This window comes from Nyctibius grandis, chromosome 21 (genome assembly GCF_013368605.1).
Source record: "Nyctibius grandis isolate bNycGra1 chromosome 21, bNycGra1.pri, whole genome shotgun sequence".
Classification (NCBI taxonomy): Eukaryota; Metazoa; Chordata; class Aves; order Nyctibiiformes; family Nyctibiidae; genus Nyctibius; species Nyctibius grandis.
The window spans coordinates 3,294,218-3,316,370 of record NC_090678.1 but is presented as its reverse complement, the minus strand read 5'-3'; the positions used below and the strand labels follow the sequence as shown (position 1 = coordinate 3,316,370).

At 44.5% G+C, this 22,153-nt stretch overlaps 1 protein-coding gene across 1 annotated transcript in view; it reads right to left on the bottom strand.

Annotated features, from left to right (window-relative positions):
* NIBAN1 (niban apoptosis regulator 1) overlaps positions 1 to 22,153 on the bottom strand; it is a 72,025-nt gene that overhangs the window by 20,336 nt on the left and 29,536 nt on the right. The window contains exons 2-5 of the mRNA XM_068416835.1: positions 20,204 to 20,334; positions 18,704 to 18,835; positions 17,898 to 18,012; positions 16,203 to 16,370 (exon numbers count right to left, since the gene is read on the bottom strand). Coding sequence (XP_068272936.1) covers positions 16,203 to 16,370; positions 17,898 to 18,012; positions 18,704 to 18,835; positions 20,204 to 20,334 — 546 coding nt within the window. The remainder of the gene's footprint in view (positions 1 to 16,202; positions 16,371 to 17,897; positions 18,013 to 18,703; positions 18,836 to 20,203; positions 20,335 to 22,153) is intronic.

The following is a 22,153-nucleotide window of genomic DNA, read 5'->3' as shown; positions in this document are numbered from 1 at the left end:
AGGCTGCCCAGAGAGGGTGTGGAGTCTCCTTCTCTGGAGACATTCAAAACCCGCCTGGACGCGTTCCTGTGTGATATGGTCTAGGCAATCCTGCTCCGGCAGGGGATTGGACTAGATGATCTTTCGAGGTCCCTTCCAATCCCGAACATTCTGTGATTCTGTGATTCTGTGATAAGTTAAACCAACACCAGCAAGTGTCAATATGGAGCACGTGACAAGGTAAGAGTTTTACAACAGCAATCCCTGTCTGTTGTAGACTTTGACAAGGCAGTCATTAACATCTGAAAGCTCATCCCTTGCCTTTCTATCTATGAGCAATGTAAGATGGTACATGGGACAACTTTGACAGCATGTACCAGGGCCAAGAGTTGGGAGCTTCTGCTTCTTTAATTTAAGATAAGACTTAAGAATTTAAGATAATGATAGTCAGCTGATTGCGGCATGTTGATAAATTGCTAAACCCTGAGTTAATGCTCCCCAATACTCTTTTATTTCCTTTGTTTTATTAAGCAATTGATGATCAACGTGATTTTTCATGGACGTACAATAAAACAGACCTGGACAAAGTATGCGCCGTTCTCATACGAATTAAGCACAAAAACCTCTGACAAAATCGTGCTGCTTTCCCTAAATATTTCAGGAATGTTTAACCACAGCTCCAGAGTATCTGGTTATTATCCACGGCTACTGCTGCCAGATGGTAGCTCTTCCCAAGAACAAGGCGGTAGGCTGGCGACACTCTGTTGTACAAATGAGACCACAGCACGGAAAAACCTGAGAAGTGGCTGAGCCAGTTTGCTCTTACAAACTCTGGATAACCAGTCGTGCAACAGAAGTTACATCTCAGGCAGTTTGCTCTTTCCAAAGTGCTAAAGGCTTTTGAGACAGTTGCAGCCAACAGTCTTCTTCACATGAGAGCGTGCAAAACCACAGCTAATTAAGACTGCAACAGGAGTCACACAGCAGAACTAGTTTGTCATGTTTTGGGGAGAAACAGTCCCTCTGCCTCAAAATGTGGAAAAGCTCCCTAGAGCTATTAGACTGCTTGACAAACCTGAGTAAGAATTTCGGGCTGAAAACCCACCGCTGAAACACTTCAGGAATTTCAGTGCTGTGTCTTTGCTACAAAGCAGAGCTTCAGGATTATTGTGAGGATTATCTGAAGGGAAAAACAAAGCCACGACGGTTTATTGTCCCCTCTTCAAGGTTATCTGCTTGCAGCCTTGATCAGCTGAAGTCCTGTCATGCACACGTTAGGAAGAAAGGAGGGAAGCAGAAGAATGGTAATTCTCTCAAAGGAAGGTGTGCTGCTTTACAAGATACCAGTAGGTATAAAAAATCCTTATGTGAAGCATCAGAGAGTAAATTCTCAAGCCCTGCCTGTCAAGCAAGACACTTCTTTCAACTTGTTCATGAAACTTCTAAAGAGAGAAGCTTTACAGAAGGTTGCATATATGCCGAGGGCAATACAGGGATTATACAAATTATGGGAAACGCGAAGGATTAACACTGCAGTAATGCCTGAAATGTCTCCTCCGCGTGCTTTAGACAAAAAGGAAAGCTACAGAAACCTACAATTAATTTCATCAATGCCTCACCCTGGTTACTGCTTGAAAACAGCGCTGTATAGATTTTATCTTCGCGGCGGGCAATGAGGTTTCACATCTGCTAAGAGCCCAAACGTCAGAATTTGCCTTTTCAGAGTTTCCCCTGGGTGTAATAATTACTTCAGGAAGGTGTGTGATACATACTGAGGTGCAGGAAACGCTCTCTCAGTGCCACTCTATAGATACCATCCCTGTTTTGCAGATATTTGGAGGTCCAGAAAGATCACACAATTTCTTCAAGCTCACACGATGATCAAACATGAGAAAAAGAGCCAGGTAAAATCCCAACCATTCCTTCACTGCTGCCTCCGTGATTTATAGCATTTTTAATAGCAACTCACAGCAGGATGCTAAAATGTCACTAAAGAGTTGTAAGTCAGGCTGTTCACTGCCAAGAGAACGTCCTCTGAGTACAGCTTTAGGGAAAGAATGGAGTGTTCCACCTGAGGAGCTGGTGGAGCATTGCAGCTGAAAGCTTTTGTCCTTCCAAAATTAAATTCTGAATATTTGGACGAGAAGAGGGCCGGGCTTGGCTGGAGGAAGGGAGAACTGCAGCTCCCGCAGCCCTCTGATCGTGACTCACGTGTTTTCCTTCTTCACAGCTGTGCTCCCTCCTAACCAAAAGGGACAACAGACCATCCAAAGGGCTGGACCTTGGACCTGCTGAGATGATGATGCGCCAGTGCTGACAAGAGTCTGCCCTCTAAGATCATCAAGTTTTAAACTCCATGGTCAAGGGAGTATTTTCTCTCTGTTCTGACTGTCCCTGACCCCATAGAGAAGCAGGAAGAAGATGTTAAAATCCAAGAGTGATTCATTTGAATAGTTCATAGGGAAAATATCAAGCTGTACGTACCATAAAATCCCAATCACACATTCTTTCCTATGCCAGTAAACACAGGAGAAAAACACAATTATGGCAGTCTTACTGCAAAAACAGCTCCAAGTAGAAAGGAAGCTCTATCCTTCAAGGCTACTACAACTGCTTAATTTAGGCAGTCTCATTCTCACTTTCCATAGGAGGAAAAGATTGCATCAGCGATAAGGCACTGAACGACTAGATTGATCCAGTGTCGGGCTGTGCAGAAGCTGTTGGTGAGGCACATAAGACAGAGGCACATTCATTCGATACGGCTCAAGAAAAAGGGAATTGTACCCAAGCTGAAAGGAGCTGCGGCGCACGTCCTCCAAGATTTCATCAGGGAAGAGCCAGGGCTTCTGTAAATCAGATCTAGCAGTTGATGAAAAGGCTAGAGGACAGCGGCTGGCTTCGCAGCCAGCTCCGTTATGCCATGGCAAAGCAAGGAAAACAATGAATAAGCTGTTGGGGTAGCCCTGCTTGCGTGCAAGAGAGAGGACGGTGCGTGGGAGATGGAAGCAGATGCTGCAGCTGCAAACAGGGCAGGTGGTAAACCCCAGTGGTATCAGGAACGATTGTTCATCAGCAGAAAGGACGACGTGTGCTTCACACTGTCCTGAACGCCCTCACAGGGGCTTCCCCTTCAACAAATCTGGCTGACACCTATGATGAGTGATCCATCTGTCCCTGGTGTCTGTAGAAAGCGGAGCAAGTTAGAGGAGCTTGGTGCTGTGGTGGTTGTAGGTCATCCTTATCCAAATCCCATACAAAGCCATAAAGTTTACTGAATGTCCTTCAGCAAAAGGCTGGTGAGGCTTTAGAGGTACCCAGACTGATGCTACGTGCTTAATCCAGGCTTGTCTGTGCTTGGAAAATTACCCAAGCGGCTTCTCCAGCTGCTAATGAATACAACATCAGCTTATTTGTGGAGAGCAAACCAAAATTCTGTTTGTTCTGTTTAATTTCAAAATAAGAAAACCCACCTAGAGACTCTAGTTTTACATATCCAAATGGGGAGCCTAATTTTAATAACAGGTAAGATATTGCTAACCATAGATTCCTTTTATAAACATAACAGAATAACTGCTATGCATCCAAATAACTCTTTTTAAAAGATGGAAGGACAGCTGGAAACACCACGACTTTATAAATCTCCCCAAATTTGCACATCTCTCAATGTGCAAACTGAGTCTGTTCAGTACTGCAGAAAGCTGTCCTCCTTGAGCTTCCTTGCAAGCATATAAACAGTTTAAATCCCTCTTTTTTTAAAAAAAACACTCTCAAACTTTAACTCATCAAAATGATACACAGGGGACCGGGCTACTCGACACCCACTGAGTGCACTTGCACCTGGTGCACAAGTGTTCACTTAGAGGGTTCCCTTCCTACTTTCAGCCGTATCTGATGTTTCAGCTGCTGTGGGACTTGCAGCCTCCTAACGAGGTGCTCCAGGCTATGAGCTGCGGCTCCTTCTCTCTCACTTGGCAGATGAGTGTTCGGTTGTATGGGCGAGAAACGAGGAAATCTTCAGCCCCAAGTTCCTACGTGCTCTCCCAGCCATGGCAGGACAGCTGCACCTTTGTTTGAAGGTGGACGTGTCGCTGGCACGTTGTTAGAAGCCCCTCGGGAAAGGCTATCAGAAGAATTTTGCTGGCTCGCTAACACTTGTGTGTGTCTAAAGGCAACAGCGGAAATTAATTGCCCTGGTGAATTTGCTCTCGTCCGCAGCCATAGATCGACCTGTCTTATATCAGTCAAAACACTGAAGACCTCTGTACAAAAACCTCTATAAACAGGCCTTGTTACCAGAGAGGATGAGTGCCGCAGACCGCGCTGCCTCTAGCTAAAATTGTGGCTTTTCAGCAAATCCAGACAACATGAAATCTGTATTCAAACATTCCAGTTCAAATTTTGTATCTCTATGTACTGCAGACGGCTGCATTACAGAATCACACGGAATCAATCAGGTTGGAAGAGACCTCAGGGATCATCAAGTCCAACCATTGCCCTGACACCACCATGGCAAGTAGACCATGGGACTAAGTGCCATGTCCAGTCTTTTCTTAAACCCCTCCAGAGATGGTGACTCCACCACCTCCCTGGGCAGCCCCTTCCAATGGCTAATGACCCTTTCTGAGAAGAAATGCTTCCTCATGTCCAACCTGAACCTCCCCTGGCGAAGCTTGAGGCTGTGTCCTCTTGTCCTATTGCTAGTTGCCTGGGAGAAGAGGCCAGCTCTCACTCCACTACAACCTCCCTCCAGGTAGTTGCAGACTGCAGTTGGGTCTCTTGCTGTTTTTTGCAGTAGAAAGCTCAAAAACAGCTGACGTTTAATCACTTACATGATGATTTTTCTTAATTACAATCAAAGAAAGATGCCTCTTTACCATTACATATCCTAACCTGCCACGCCAACTGTTAAAAAATGAGTATTTCAATATCTAGTTTAAACTGTGTGCCCTGCTGAATAACTGTAATTAATGAAGCCATTCAAACTCATTATTGCAGCATGAAAGAGGCTAAAACGGTCATCAAAGGACAGGAATGCCAAGAGGTGTTTGAAGACAGACGGCGTATCGTCTACCCCCTCAACAAACGCAACGGCGACAAGTCAAGCCTTCCCGTAAGCAGCAGCACAGCTCATTTCTGTACCACTCGTGCAACCGCAACCGCATGGAAAAGTCTGTGCTCGGGAAGAGCTGGGAAATGTTTCTCCAGCTCCCGGTGGGACTTCAGTCAGCTGCGATAACCAGACAGCGAGAATTTTCCACCTCCCAGAACTGATGGGCTGGTTTGCTCCGCTGAGACACCAGCGCTTCGCAGCTCCCTTCTGCCTCTTGGCTAACTCTGCAAACTGGGACTCGCTGATTTTTTGGACGCGACAGCAGCATTACTGTGTTAAAACTGTCGGGAGAGCCAAGGAACTGCAGTCAGGATGTTTTATGGTGTGTAAAAACTGAATATGTCATTCTTCAAAACAAACTGAGTGCCCCTATTGCAATGCAGTAAATGTCCTTCTCCCCTACGGGCTTTTATTACAATAAATTTATTACTTATATTGTTAATAAAAGTAAAGGGGCATATTGATTGTGGACAAAGTGCTTTACCAAAGCGAGCTAAACCTCTGAGAGCAATCTAAGCTTTTTGGCTGACATTTCACAAAAGGCTGAGGCCCAAAGGTGTAGATGAACAAGCGTTAAATCAGAATCCAGAAGTCTGAGCTCACAGAGCACGGGTTTTAATTAAAGAAATGCTGATTCTCACATAACGCCCATCATGCGACTACCAGGACTCGGAAGTTATCCACCCCCAGCTTCATCTGTTTCCTGCAGCACCCACATCTATGTATATGTTCCCAAGCTGGAGAGTTGCCTACAGTTTGGTGAAAGATTCTGCATTCGGTGAATATTATTTTCCACACGGTCCCTGAATTCTTCCTGCAGGTAACTATAATTGATATCCAAGTAATCTGGCATCCAACGATGGCCATATTTATAATGAGATGATCCTGTAAAGGCCCATAGGTAGGAGGGTAGCCTTGCCTGGCTCTTGCCTACCATCCTCAGTAACTACAGCTTTGGTCAAACGTCTCTTCCCAACACAAGTCACTAACAACCTGATATACTTTTTAGTCCACCCTACAAGCAGGGCCCATGAACACGTCCTCAAATCTTCAAAACCTACAGGCTGACTTTGGTTAAGGAGTGGGGAAGGCAGGAGGACAGTCACTGGAAGGGAATGAAGATGACCGAGGAGTGGAGTTTGGTGGCCTTTGACTGATGGGGAGAATGTTTGTCACTTACTATAATTTTTGGAATATGATAAATTAGTAGAAGCTGCATTTAATTTTATGTGATTTCACAGTAATATTTCCTTGCTTCCTCATCTGTTTGGTGGAAAGCTGGCTCAGGTGAAAGCAGTGCCAAAACATCTATTTTGTAGCCCTTTCTTGCTGATCACCTTATATAGCATTTACCTGGGACAGGGAAAATCTTGTACAGGTATCAGTGAAGGGCCTTCCTTCTTGTGATGCTACAAATAGATAGTAGGAGGCAGATAAAGCTCAAAAATATTTGGAATTTTAAGTGTCTTATCATTGGTTTTAGCAGTCTAAGAAGATGGTGCTTCCACCCCTTACTATTTCCACTGAACACCGCTACCCTCAATGGAATAGATTTAATGCAAATTACATTTTTCCCAATTTTCTTATCCTTCCAAGTGATCCTCCTCTCACCTTGGCATCTGTTTCTTTCAAATATATTTAGATGGTTGTTTTTCCTCTGCTTTCCATTAAACATGTTCTTTAATTAAAAAAAAATTCAATTTCTAATTGATTTTTTTTTAAAATTTAGTTCTTTTAAAACAAAAGCTGGTAAAAAAAAAATACACAAACCAGATGGAGGGTGTTGAAAGAAAAGGCTGCTATTTTCAAAAAGTGTGGTGTATTAACCACGTAAATACCCAGGACATCTCTTCTACTGGTACTTCAAAGAAAGCTCTTGCACGCTGCTGGCCGCCGAAGGATTTGGGGTGAAGGCAGCTGGAGAACATCAGGGAATAAGAGATGTTCCTGCAGTTAAGGAATCATTCTGGCAACCTCCCAACACCACAATTAGGGGATGCCTACCAAATAAAAATAAATGAGCACGACAAAGAACGATTTCCCTTTCTACGTGTGATTTTTGCAGCACAGGTTTCCTGCAAGAGCATTTTTTTCTAGCATTTCTGGTAATACCTGCCTGGGATTTATCTGCTGTGGTTAGGAACTACGGTGATTATTGTCTGTTGCTCATATAGTTTCTGTTTAATGATGAGCAACTTTCTACTGTGAGGTGGATGAGTAATACCATCACATGGAGGATTATGGACAGGACACAGAGAATGGCTAAGAGAGAGCAAGACCACTCGATCATCGTGTTATATGGCAAACAACGACCACCTGAGTTCCCAGCACTTTTTAAGAGCTGCTGCTTGTAAGATATTACGGCAAGTTGGTAAGAAAGGCCATGGCCATCAACTCCAAAAAATAAGGTTCTGAAAATTCCTGTCTCCAAAAAATAAGCAAATGGTCCCAACGCAAAGGGGACAGCAGGTAGGAAGAAGAGAGTGAATCCACCTTCTTGAACCTGGAGAGATGAGGAGAGCTTGGGAACTGGGCCTCAGGAAAGGACAGCTTGCCCAGGGCTTGTAACACAGCTACAGCACCTCTAGAAATGATCCTCTGAATAAAAGGATTTACTTTTACAGAATGGAGTCCTGTCATATTATTACCCAACTCGAGAACGAAGTGAAGTATAATGCCCTGGGCCTGAGAAGCATCAACCTGACAGCTCCGATGTTTTCCCGAGAGCAAAGTACTATCATATTATTCGCAGATCATGTGGTATAAAGCTGCTAACCACTAACAGAAGCTCGATGAGGTCATTTCCAAACAGGATACAACCCTGCAATAATACACTGTATTTATAGCAAATCGAGTTCTGCAGCACAAGTTTCCTCCGAGACCATCAAACCGACATTCAGCGGGTTTAACTGTTTGCTTTGCCTGTATTAAAGCTGTTCAAAGCAGCACGAGACAGATTATGAGGTCCCTCCCTCTGCTGAGACCAGCAGCTTCATGTTCCATAGCCTAAAACATGAGTGCACTGTACAAACACGCACAAAGAATCACAATATCGCTCATCTCCAACCATCTCCGAGCATTTGCCAAACCAGCTACTGCATTTCTGGTGCAGGTGAGAAGTTTTCTGCCATTGAACTTTAAAGCTGGAGCTCAAATACAACCTTACACCCACATGAATGAGTATCTTCACGGCTCCTAAAATAGGCTTGGGTGGTGGGCACAAGGCAGCAGCTCTTCCACACCACCCCACGCTTGGTAATATAGGAAAAAAGGAGAATTAGCCCAGGGTGTGGAGGTGACAGAGGCAGGCAGAACATAATCACAATGAGGATTTTAGCACATTAATCATCGTGGTGTTTCAGAATGAATACACCTCCTACGGACTGAACATCCCAACTACAGTACAGGCCAGCAGGCTTACTGGAAAAGCCACGCTGAGCGGAGGAAATGATGTTGCAGAACAAAAACATCCCAGAAAAAGGAAAAATAGTCTTATTTTAAGCAAAACATTCTAAATTCTACAAAAAAAAAAAGCCTAAATTGTGTCCTGAAACGTTTCATGCGTTTTGTAACATCCCAGAGGCCTCATCAAATATATTTATAGCAAAAAGGTTGTGAAAGTTACTACAGCATTAATATTTCTCTGGAAGTTTGCACACCAGTTTTGAAAAGTCCATTTGGACCTCAGATATCTGTCTGGTGAAAGACCAGCCATGGTCTCAGCCCCTCACGTAGATCACAGGAGATCTGATCTTATTAACCATAAAGTGATTTAATTAATCAAAATGCAGCAGCTGCAGCGAGAGAAGCCAAGACCCAAGTCCCAGGCTTGAGTCAGGCAGGCGATGGGCTGAATACTCTGTCTCCATTCGTACCTTCTCCCACCCCAAATTATCAGGCAAACCTTCAGAAAGGCCTTGCTTCTCATCCCAGTGCAGAAGGACATTTTTCTTTAATGTCAAAAAAAGCAAATTCCTCCTCAGTTCTACTTTAATTGGTCCTTCTGCACAGCATTTCTTCTCAGCAAGGGTCATTAGCCATTGGAAGGGGCTGCCCAGGGAGGTGGTGGAGTCACCATCTCTGAAGGGGTTTAAGAAAAGACTGGACATGGCACTTAGTGCCATGGTCTAGTTGACATGGTGGTGTCCGGGTGACGGTTGGACTCGATGATCCCAGAGGGCTCTTCCAACCTGGTTGATTCTGTGATTCATCTGAAAAAGGCAACAAGAAAATCCTTTTCTTCAGCTTTTTCCTTCTCTGGAGAAGAAATGCCACCCTCTTTGCAACATGAAGACTAAAAAATCTTTCCAAAGTCCTATTTGGATTTGTGACAGCTGCTTTGCTCTGCATACAGGGATATATATCCTTCAGCTTAAGTATTTCATGTCATCTTCTCAATCTTTATCAACGCTTCGGTAATTATTTTGAATTATAGTCCAAGAGTTGGTAAGCCCTACATGTACAATATACATGTAACATAGGAAAGAGAGAAATAATTATGAGAAAAATACCTGCCAGCTAAGCTTAAGAGTTGAAGAAGGAAATGTGGACACAGCTAATGGCAACCCTAACAGCCAGAGATGGAGAAAAAAAATCTGAAGCCATCCTAGTTGTCCTCACCCAGCCAAGCCGTGACAGAATGCCCCGCATGAGCTTAAAAGCACATTTTGTATTTCTCTCTTGCCTAATGTATTTCTTTATTGCACTTCTTTAATGTATTTATTTCTCAAATAATTGTTTTTTGCTATTTACGGTGAAACTGGAGATGACAGGATATGGTTTTGAAAGTCCCTTAGCTTCCTGTATCATGATTATCAAGATAAGGATGTGAAATCAAACCAGATGAAAGAAAATAAAATCATGAAGCGAAACTCCACATCTCCCAGAATGCCTTGGTTGTATTTCCCTTCTCATCATGCAGACTTCCCTCTATCCCAGCACCAAGTGGTCGGGCTTCTTCACTTTTAACAGCAAATACTAAGTGAAACGCCATAGCTGGTAACCTCAGATAGGGAATGAGAAGACCTCCCAAAATAACATAAAATTAAGTAAGTGTTTGGAAGAAACTTCAGTCTGATTTTTAGGGCATACAAATGTAAAGGATTTTCCTTCCACACTCCAACTCAAGCACAGCTTCTATAAAAACCTGAGCAGTTTTTAAAACTAAGTATTACATAAAATCCTACACTTACGGAGGCCTGAACTTCACACGTGATTGAGAAGAACAGGATCTCTGGAAGTAACAGTGAACGGTCAGCAGCTCCTCCCTATCAACCTAAGAAAAACTCAATTTTAAGGCAAAACTTAGGGAAGGAAAGTTAAAAAAACAATATCACGGGCAGAAAATCCTCCTTCTTGCTGCCCCGTCTGTCAGGAAGTTGATATGGAAGTGGTATTAGGATATATATAGTTTGTCACGTGCTGTTATTCTCCTGAATTAATTATGAATTATCAAACCTGAAACAAATATAGTGTTACATTTTATATGATTATTTAATGTAGGATCTTTAGATATAAAAACTCAAGAGCCATCACCAGGTCCTATTACTCTACACCACCATATTTTACCATTGACTCCTCTGTATCTGTTGGGTTGTTCTTCTGCAAAGAACATTTTTTGGCTGACCTGTGTTATATATCTAGAGACCCCCCCTCAACGTTATCTTTCTGTCTGCATATTACATCATTTAACTAATTTAACTCACCCTTTCACTTATTCTATTCATTGATCAAAGCCAAAAAGCTTTGAAATCAGCAAATATGCCCATTAGAATGTTTTATATCCTATGCCCAGGTGATAAATTCACTGAGAGATGAATCATGGCATTTCAGAGCTGCACACAATGTTCTTTAATGCAGCCCACTGAAGTCCTTAATTACAAAGCCGTTGGTAAAGAATGGGCAGTTTGGAGAGAAGAAAGCTTTTTGATGGAGCTTCTGCAATAATGGCCAAGATCAGATAGCAGCGCCTCTGTACTGAGTATGCAAATTTACACTCATCTTTTTTTTTTTCCTGGGAGCAGTTACACAGTCATTAATTTTCACGGGAGAAGGGTCACACACTGAATGGTGAAAAGCAATTTTGAAATATATTTGATTGGAACTCAGCCAAAAAAGCGACTCAAATGCAAGTACGGCTTATGGTAGAGTTGCCAAATCTGGTAGCCCAATAGCTGCAGCTCCCATTACGTCCTTCCGCACCTGCCCCCACTGATGGCAGGTCCAGACCTATGTTCTCCCCAGCAGTAACTCTCAGACCCCCATGTGTCTTCAGTAGCTGGCTTGGACCTGTGGTCCCTCCAGTATTGGTCCCAGTTCTATGGTGTCTCTGGTTGCTGGCTCCCACACCTCCTCTCCTACTTGCCAGACTTGAAGTTTGCTAGTGAGTGGCATCTATGTACAGGCACGGCTGGTGGAAACTCCTTAGGAAAGCACTCTGGGCTCACCAGATGATGGGCCCCTGTGGTTCCTTCTCCCATTGCTGGCACTGGGACCTCTCACACACATCTCTCCAGGTGCTGGCACCTCAAACCTGCGGAGTCCCCATGGCTCCTTCTCTACTTGCCGGCCCTTAGGACCCCAACACACACCAGAGAGCCCCCTCACCCGGAAAGTAGTTAGAAGTGGAGTTTAGTAAGAAGACAGGACAGACCGTGGTGACGAGGAGTGGGATGAGCATACTGACCAGCCTCCTGTTTACACCCAGCTGACCCCATTTATCCCCTTGTCCCCTCTGTTACCCCACACTTGTTCCTCTCCAATCCATTTTGATCCTTCCTTTTTCCCACCTTTGGTCCTTCCCCTAAACATCCTGGCATGGGATTCACAGCGGGACCATGAGCTGAGCCCCCTCCTCCAAGCACCAGGGCAGCCGGGTCGGGGCCCCTCTGTACCCATCAGATTGTCGGGGTTCACTGCTGCTCCCTGGGCACTTGTGTTTTCATTAATTAGCCCTTAATCAAATGACCTCATAGCTCAAAAAAGCATTCGATCTCCTCCCCAAATCCTGAGGCATCACGAAAGCCAACTTGCAAAGCACAAAGCGGGAGCTGCCCAGATGAGTCCCAGATGAACTGGGATAATTTCTCTACGCAGATTAATCCGCTAATCGACCTGCAAAGTGAGGGTAATTCAGAGAATCTCTGCTACAATATTTTTAAAGCCATGACCAGTCAAGTCCTGATTGAGCTTAAGCTCATTTTTAAGGTTTTAAATATCCTTTATTTGAATTGTACTCAAGAAGGGTGCAAAAGATGTGCATATTCCACTGATAATGAAGGAAATCATTGTCCCCTCGACCTGCAAACTCTTATGAATTAGTATAAAGGATAAACACAACAGGAAAATTTGGGGAGGGGAAGGAGAACCCGCAACCCGTGCATCCGAATCACATTTACAAGCAGCGATCACTAAATCCAAACGCTTTTGTAATTATTCTCCTGACCGTGAGTTCTGCCCAGAAAGCCCAGAAACACAGGCTGGACCGGTTATTTATAATCGAGGGACTCCAAAGAGAGGAAACAGCTGAATGCCAGGGCGGCTCCCATCGCACGACCACACGCTGATTCACTCCAGTTTTCTGTTCAGCGAGCGACAGTATTTAATTCTGCTTCCTGGGAGAAAACAAGACTGTGACCGAAAACTCCAGATCTTTGGCTGAAGCCCAGGGCAATACATTGCTTTCCAGAAGTGGTAGATTATAAAAAAGACAGAAAGGCAACTTCTGATCAGACATTACATCTGTCTTTCTCCTGCCCTTGCCAAATCTGCCCTGGCAAAAGTTAACTCGGCACTTTTTAGAAGAGGTGGAGCGAGTGCTGCCTTGGCTGGTGCTCCTTATCCCACTGAATTATATTCCACAATTGAACTCGAAGCATTTTTCACATTTCTTCTCTTTTTTTTTAAATTTTTTAATAGGCAATTTTTATATCACGAGCCTTATTACCTGTAGTATTGCTGCACATGCCTGTAACTTTGGCAGGTTGTTCAGGTGACTGGTTTTTGTCGGTGGTATTGGTTGCAAATAAAGCTTAAAAAAAATTATAAATAAAGCTTAAAAAAATTATTAATAAAGGAACATCTTTCAGTCATGCAAGAATGAATAGAAATCAGCATGAAGTCCTTTTATAAAAAAATCACTGAAGAAGTTCACTCCAAGGGCAGAGTGAAGGTTACTGGGGTGCTGGTCAGTCAGCACTTTTCCACTCGCAGCACCCAGGTTTCCAGGAGATGGTATAACACCAAGAAATCCAGAAAATATAAGCTCCCATTTCCTTAGCTGTAAAAACCTGGTCATTTTTACTGGTGTAACAGTAGGTCTTAACCCAGACTGTCTTTAGTCTGTTGAGCAGTAATAACCTGACAGAACAAGCCTTGATGAAGGCGCTCTGGTGTCACTAAGCATCTTCTATCAGACAAAAACTTGCCCCCAGAAAAAGCTGAGAGGGATAAATCCTGCAACAGATGTATAAATGAGCAATAGCTGAGCCATATGAAATATAATAAAACACAGACTTGCAGGCATTGGGGATGGAAAAGACCTATTAGGTCATCTAGTCCCAGCTCCTGCCAACTCAGAATTGGCCCCTAGAGGGATGTGCTGAACTTTAAGGAAAAAAAAAAGGCTGCCAAAAGTTTTGTCAAGCCTGTTACACTTGCTCCAGAAGAGAGAAATGAAAAATCCCAAACCTAATGAACAGGCTTCTAGTCATGGAGGACTGACAGTGCCAGGAAAACTTGATTGTATCCCCATCTCCGCACCAAACCCCAGTGAGGAGCAAAGGGGTGGCTTTCCAAAGTCCGGAGCACTTTCATATTGTGTGACTGCCGCAGCTAAAACCAGGCTCAGCAGCACCAAAAATCACAGGGGCAGGCTTTGCCCTCGGGCACGCTGTGGGAATTGGGGTTCCTCTGGCAGTGATATAGGGAATATTTATCAAGACTCAAGCTATGGAAGCGCCGAGTGAAGGCGTGTTCCTTCTAGATTGATGCCTCCAACCTACGTTAATCTCGCCATGAAATAGTCTTTATAGTCCCCGTGACTGGCTATTTGCCTACCAGAGTGTTTCAGCCCTCAGCCTCTCCACACCTACACAGATTTGCATCGGAGCTGCTTCCTCCGGTTTGTACGAGGCTGTCGGGGCTAGAAGGGCATGCTGCATCTCACCACCTTCAGCACGAGCTTGGGAATGAGCTGGAGGGGGGGACCATCGAGTGGCAGGGGAGTGTACTCCACCTGGCTAGCACTGGGACCGAGAATCCTGCGTGTCCTGTGAAGAAGGCACTTGCCACCAACCACCACGCAAATAACATTAGGAAGAATTTCTTTTCAGCAAGGGTCATTAGCCATTGGAAGGGGCTGCCCAGGGAGGTGGTGGAGTCACCATCTCTGGAGGGGTTTAAGAAAAGTCTGGACATGGCACTTAGTGCCATGGTCTAGTTGCCATGGTGGTGTCAGGGCAATGGTTGGACTCGATGATCCCTGAGGTCTCTTCCAACCTGGTTGATTCTGTGATTCTGTAACTGCCTAAAAATACAGTAATGTCTGTTTTTGTCATGGGAATGGAGTCCTAAAGGAGGCCAGGAATGCCTTTGGCAGTGGAGACACGGGAAAAGGGACAGCAGTTGAGAAGGATCCGGGGATGACAGTGTGAGATAGCTGTCTGAGGGTAATGGGGTGAAGCTGATGGCCAGGAGACAAAAGTGACAGCTAAAAAAACCACATTGGGAGCCACTTCTGTAAGTAAAAGTGACTGTTCACACACTGCACTCTCAACTCATTTATCTACAAGCACGAGCTTCAGGCCCAAGTAGCTGAGATTGCTGGAGAAGTTCCTGAGTGTTCCCATCTCCCACCAAGGGCAGCAGGAGCAGATGGGACTCGAAAGCAACACTAAAGGCATGGAAGAGCCTGGCCACCAGCGGGGGAACCAGGTCAGCTTGATGGAGAAAGAGAAAAGTCATCTGAAAACCAGGAAAGCATTTCTTTTCTTGAAGGATACAACTCATAAATGCTCTTCCAATTTCGTGGGAGCAAGGTTGGTTTTATAATCCTAGCAAGGCACAAGTTTGGTTTTTTTAGTCTAACATGCTCAGAAAGTGAGACTTAAAATTTACCCTTGTGCAAACAATCAATACCGTGTCTTAGACACCATTCATGTCCCACCTACAAGGCTTAACCACGGCTGGGGGCTTGAGTTGCTATCTAAACACTTGCAGAAAACATCAGACGTTTGACCATTAGTGATGTATGTATAACATTATAGAAATGCAGTGTGCAACTGCATTCCCTCTGCATGGTACAAACTCAGAATCACAGAATGGTTTGGGTTGGAAGGGACCTTAAAGACCATCTAGTTCCAACCCCCCTGCCATGGGCAGGGACACCTTCCACCAGACCAGGTTGCTCCAAGCCCCATCCAACCTGGCCTTGAACACTGCCAGGGAGGGGGCAGCCACAGCTTCTCTGGGCAACCTGGGCCAGGGTCTCACCACCCTCACAGCAAAGAATTTCTTCCTAAGATCTCATCTCAATCTCCCCTCTTTCAGTTTAAAACCATTCCCCCTCGTCCTGTCACTCCATGCCCTTGTCAAAAGTCCCTCTCCAGCTTTCCTGTAGCCCCTTCAGGTACTGGAAGGTGCTAGAAGGTCTCCCTGGAGCCTTCTCTTCTCCAGGCTGAAGAGCCCCAACTCTCTCAGCCTGTCTTCATAGGAGAGCTGCTCCAGCCCTCTGAAACTTGGTCTACTATATCTATGATGCATTCATCAAGCTTGCAAACACAGGTGAGAGTTTGCCATGCCACATTTAGTAAACATCTCATATGATTTTGTATCACGATACTGGATTTAGATGAGCGGACAGAGAGGGGAACACCACTTTTGAAGCCGTTCCCACGTTTTCTACCCAAGCTTACTATACAACAGCTCAAATCCCACCTAACTCCCCTCCCAGCAAAGCAAGAAGAAGGGGTATGCTAATGCATTCCTCAAGGCACTGAAAGCCAAGCCTCCTTCATAAGTGACTTGCATTTTTCTACTGCTTTTTTACTATAATAGCTATTTAAATCACCACGGGGGTGAATGACGTACAGGAAGAGGCCCTTTCTGCACTCACCGTGGTTCGAGTGTCTCACGCAGTCCCCCAGCACGGCGCTGAACTGCCTCTGAGCTTCTGGCTCCGGGAAGCAATAGTAGCTGTGTCGGGCGAAGGGCTGCCACAGGTAAACCGGGAACTCCCTCGGCAGCTGAACGAAGGCTTGAGCGACCTCCTTCTCACTTGACCCTACACAAAACACACATCTTCAATTGAAATCTGCAGATTTCTTCGCAGGGTTGGCTCTCTTCCTCTGCCATGGCAGAGAAAACTGTTAGAACAACAGCCCTTTGCTAGCAGGGAAGCATGAGACATGAAAAAATCAAGTCTCCTTCTAGATTCAAGCAATTGGGCACAGAGGGCAGGCAAACACAGAGGGGATGGGCAAACTTGGCAGGCACCAACCACCTCTCTATGTTATACCATAGCAACTTGATGTCCTTGTTTTGTATTCAAGGCGGCCATACACTGCACATTTTTGGTAACACTTCAAAGAAACTATTTCATTGGATGGTAACTGCTAGGGAAAAGGTCTTCATGGCGAGTAAGTTAACGGGCAACTCTGTTCTCTTCCACATCGAGACCATATAGAAACATATGGTCTTCCATATAGAAAAAAACTGCATTAAACCATGTAGGAACAGCAGTGCTTCCATGGTTGCCAAACACAACTGCAAGATGGCCTTAAGAACTGTCACTTCAAGCCCTTGAAGGTGAAGCAAAGCAAGCATCAATGATCATCCAGCCCCACCTGCCCTGAGTCACTCTGCACAGGGGATGCTGTACACCACTGTTCACAGATGACAAAACCCAATCTTGTCTCAGTACCATCACGGAGAGCCCAGCTGCAAGAAGTTCATCTTGGAGGGTCTTCAGCATTGCCCAGAAGGGAAGAAAGGCCACAAAAGAGTAACTGAGCCACTCTGCAAAGCGAGAGCCACGGGAAGCCCGTAAGCAGCCTTGGGCTGCTCCACGTCGTTCAACCCCGACTGCGTGGAGCTGTGGTGACACACAGAGGACACCTCCAGGCACCGCTGCTCCATGCTACCCTCCCTCCTTCCATCACTCTACACCTTGGGAGAGGGGTGTAAGGGGGACACCTCGCAACAGTCCTATCTTTAAGTGGTATGAGACAGGACTTAAAAAAAATAATCCTTGTCTACATGTTGCCCTTATCCCTTTCCTTATGTGGAACCCCATTTTCCAAATCTGACTCTGCAACATGAGATCCGCTCCCTTAAAACCCAAATTTTCTCCATCTTTGTGGAATGGGGCGGGGGCTGGCATCTGGCAGTGGTTCCCATCCCAGAAACAACAAATTCAGCAGCAGCAGCAACCTTCCTGCCCTCTCTGTGGGACTTATTATCAACCGTGAGTCAACACAGGCAGCTGGCATCTAAAAATGGAAACAAATAAACCAGGAATATTAACAAAGCCCGGGAACAATGGTGGTGTGGTTCCTGCCCTGCTTCTGCACAGCTTCCAGCAGCTTTGTGCTGGGATGCTGGAGAAAAAAGGGAGCCAGCATTTCTCTGCACGTTAGCTTATAGCATCTTCTGTGCACGTCCACTCTGGAGCTGTGCTTTGACTTCGAAAAAGGGCTGCGTGCATCTTCTGTCGCCCTGCTTTGAAGCCTGGCCTGAAAGCCTGCCCAGAAGAGGTCTGCGTAAGGAACAGAGCCTGGGGTTTGGCAGTTCAGCTTCGAGCCGGGCTTACCAATAGGATCTGGGAAATGTTTATCAGACAGCAAATTGTAATCTTCTTCTGAAGTCAGTACTTTGCCTCCTGCAGGGAGAACATGGTATTTAGGGCTGGCTCCTTTCTGGTATGCCTGGAAAATCAAGAGAGAGGGAGTCAAACAGAGATTTAAGGAGAGGGAAAACATAAAATACACAACTCACTGACAATGCTAATGTACAGGGATATTCCTCAAAGGGAAAATTCTTTTGTCAGACTGAAGTTTGGATGTATTCCCTAGACACGTCAAATCTGAAACATGGTTACACGTAAAAAACATATTTAAAAATATCCTCTCAGTGCTTATCAGCCAAGGTGAAGAGTCAGGGACAGATGGGAGGGGAAGAGGATGGGCTTTTCTTCTAAGCCCTATTTGATTTGTCAGCCAGGACTAGTCTGACTACAGCAGCTGCCAAATGAAAAGCTTCACTGCAGTCAACTTGAAGCCACCCAAAAACTGCTACTTAAAATCCAACTGCAGAAGCACGGGGACGTATTACAACAACACACAGATAAGAAGCGTTCCGTGATAGGCAAAGGAAGGCTCAAGGCGCTGTTAAAATGATCTGCTAGTTCTTGCAAGCGGATATGGCCAACGCAAGGCACTTGGTTGGACCTTCAGCCATCCCCGTGGAGCTTCCAGCCAGCTCTGCAAGGCTGGAGCCACCTCGCTGAGGACAACATTTCATCTAGTATTGCTAAAAGAAAGGCAGCGGCAGCGGCAAATTCACTCGGGAGCAGTTTCTTTGAGAACACAGAAGAACGTAAGAGGAAGAAGCATTTACCTCTTTGGTCTCAAAGCAATCCACAGTGTAGTCGTTTTTGATAACAACATATCGGTCCTTCCACTTCTTCAGTTCCTCAGCAAAATGCAGCACCTCTGCCTCGTACAAGACCGTCCCAGCTTCCACCGGGGGCTGCAAAGACAATTTTTGAGATTTGAAATGACTCTGGATTACTGACCATTTTGAAGCTTTTATGTCTATATTTCCATATCACTGCTTGTTCTGAGGGCTTTTGAGATTTCAAATGCGATTTCCTAAACATCTGATTCCTGCAGACCAAATTCTTGTAGCCTGAGGGGAGGAGGCAGCAGAGGAGCTCCGCCTTCCGAAAATACTTCCAGATTTCTGAGACAAGAGACGTTCTTATTTACCTTTTGGTTGGCATGCTGAATGCAAGATGACTCGTAGTTCATCAACTCCCATTTTCCACTACATAACAGCAATGAAAATATCTCATTGATGCAGCAGAGAGTTTTATTATAAAATAGTAAATTATTTCCCATTTCTTTGTAACACTTTTGCACCTGTGCTCTTGTAACTGATATGCACCTTTCTGAAAGACACAGTTCTTCCATTATCCCACCTTCTACATCCCACCTCATTGCAAGAGCACTAGAAACCCATGATTTCCAGAACAATTGAAAAAATTAGATTTGTATCTTCTTAATATTGAAGGCTGGTTCTCTGCATTTTCCTCTAATAAAGAGACTTTTGTCTTTTCTCCTCTCATAAAAACCAGCTCTCCATAGCTCACTTCACAGTGGGGATTATTGCCATCTTTATGGAACCCTGTAGCCATGGTTGAAAGGGTTAACTAAGTTTCCTACCTAAACTTCTGCCCTGAATGTATGATCTCTGACCCAAGATTCTTGCAAAACCTTGTAATCACCAGGAAGCAACTAGTTTTGGCCAAGTGTCCAACTCTACCTTGATGAAATGCATGCTTTGTACCACAAACTTATGTCATGGTTCTTCTCATGCTACAATGAGACAACCAAAAAAGACCAAAACAAAGACAAATTTTCAAAAATAAGCTTTAAACCTGCACCCAAATGCAACTTTTCCACCTAAAACCTAACGCAGCCAAATCCAACATCTGCACTTGCAAATCTGTTGTCTACACTTGGGTTATATATGGGAAAGTACACACATAAAATGTCCCAGACAGATTGATTATCCAATATAAGAAGCCGAAAGAACACTTCTGTACTTTGCTTGTATATATAGAAACATTTAAATAACTTTAAAAATACTTTGGGTTTGATTTTCAGAAGCTTTGAGTATCTGTACCGCCTATTAACTTCACTTGAGGGCATTCAACACTGGGAAAAACACGAAAACCGAGCCCAGTCAGTGGCTGATATACTTCCAGCTCCTGTTTTTCATACATGACGACTACTAAATGTGTGATATAAATAGCTAACACGTTAATTATTTCATGCAGGAGAGCAGAGCTCTATGGCAGCTTGAGGATGGGGAAGGGCTTATGTGCCCTCCTACCTTGGTTTTCAGGAAGCGGGACTGGGAATCCCGGTGCTGCTCCAGCTCATCCTGCACGTGCTTGCAGAAAGCCACCGCGTACTGACGTCTGTAGTGGGGGCCGAAGTTTTTGATGACGGCCTCTGTTTTTCCTGAAGCAGAAAGAGAGATTTAATTGTATTTAATGTACGTGGGTTCTGAAACTCTAGTGCAGAACCAAGGCAGTTATCACCAGCGACCCAAAATATTGCCTGAGTGTACCAACTGCGGCACAGCAGATGAGGAAACCCTCGGAGATGCATTCAGCTGTTGTGATAACTAAGCACACAGGGAGTTTGTCCAGGAAAACATTGGCTTTGGGATGTTGTTTTTCTTTCTAAGAGTGGATAAAACATCCCCCAAATCCATTTCTTTAAGAAAAGATGCTATCTGCCTCTCCCTGGGACATCCTGCCACAGAACCGGGGGTGTTCGAGAGCTGATAAGGTTTTCAAAGAAACATATAGACAAGCGACACTGGCCAGTGTTTAACCATATTAGCCAACTTTATCACATAGTGAGGGTTTAAAGCTGACTCAAAGCTCCTACAAAGGATGTTTTCTAGGCTTAGGCACTGCAGGCTCTTCTTTGTTTTAATGTAAACAGATACTCAGTCACGCTGCAATAAACACTAATCTTGTATTGTCTCGCTACCATCAAGATCTCATCAGCAGCAATAACAGCAATAAACACACTGAGAGTCTCATTTCTGGGAATCTTGAAGCAATTTACAAGTAATTAACTCATTAACCCTATCAAAGAAATAATAATGCTTTACAGACAGGGAAGTGGAGATAACAGTTCAAGCCACGTGCATGTATGGGACTCAAGAGTCGGTGGCAACACGAAAACCAAAACATGGACTATGATCTAGAGAGTGTCCAGACTGTCCTGGATACTGGAGAGATCCCTTTCTTCCTTCTATTAGGAATCCCCATGACAAGGGATTTTTCTAAGCATACAACAGAGAAACATAATTTCAAGCAATTTTGATGCTTTCAAAATTTTATTTCGTTCTGCTTGGTGGAAAAAAATAGCAAATTTCCTCTCCAAGACCAAACAAATGATAGTTCCCAAACTGTGATTTCTTGAAGCCTTTCATAGACGTGGGCTCCTAGGCCAGGACTAGCATCCAGCACTCCTGAAGGGCCAAACAAGGGGACCCAGCAAGAAGCACCATGGCCTCCAGAGTCCTGGAAAAGCTGAACCACCCGCATCCTATGGTGATGTTCCCAGATTGACAAACTCCTCCCAGCCACCCACCAGCGCTACCACCAAAAGGGATTCACTGCAAGTTTTCCTGATGTTCCTGTATTTTATATAATGGGCTGTCAGTCTGCAGTAGCTATGATGAAATCAGAGAGAGGTCTTGCCAGATTTGCTGTTTCAAGCATATAAGCATAGTCCTTCTAAAGTAACAGTGCCAAACTTCCTGGATTACTACTGATTTTATTGCCATTTCTCACCAAAAACTGGCGTTTAAATGTCAGCGCAGTTCCCAGAATGTTCATGCCTTTTTTCATCTTAAATAATTTTAAATACGGTTAAAGAAAGAGAAAAGCTGTGGATCATTATGAGAGGCCTTTTACAGGAGAAAGAGCATGGGATGCTCTGGTGTAGAAGATGCTGTGGTCCAAGATTTACCACTTCTGGCTACCTTATGTCCATTTAAAAAACCCAAATATGTGTGGCTGAAACTGCCATGGAAAAACAGGTGGTTTGCTATGGTGTTCAGAGAGATGGGCAATGGCGAAAGATTTTGTAAGGGGCTTATTTCAGGTTCAGCTCCAATTTGCTCCTCCTGTGGGACATTACCAGGCTGTTTGTTAGGGGTAATTAATCAATTCAGATAGCTGCAGTATTTAATTACTCCATAACTTCCTGATAATTACATTTACATTGCTGTAGTTATGCAGACATGCACGCAAAAGAA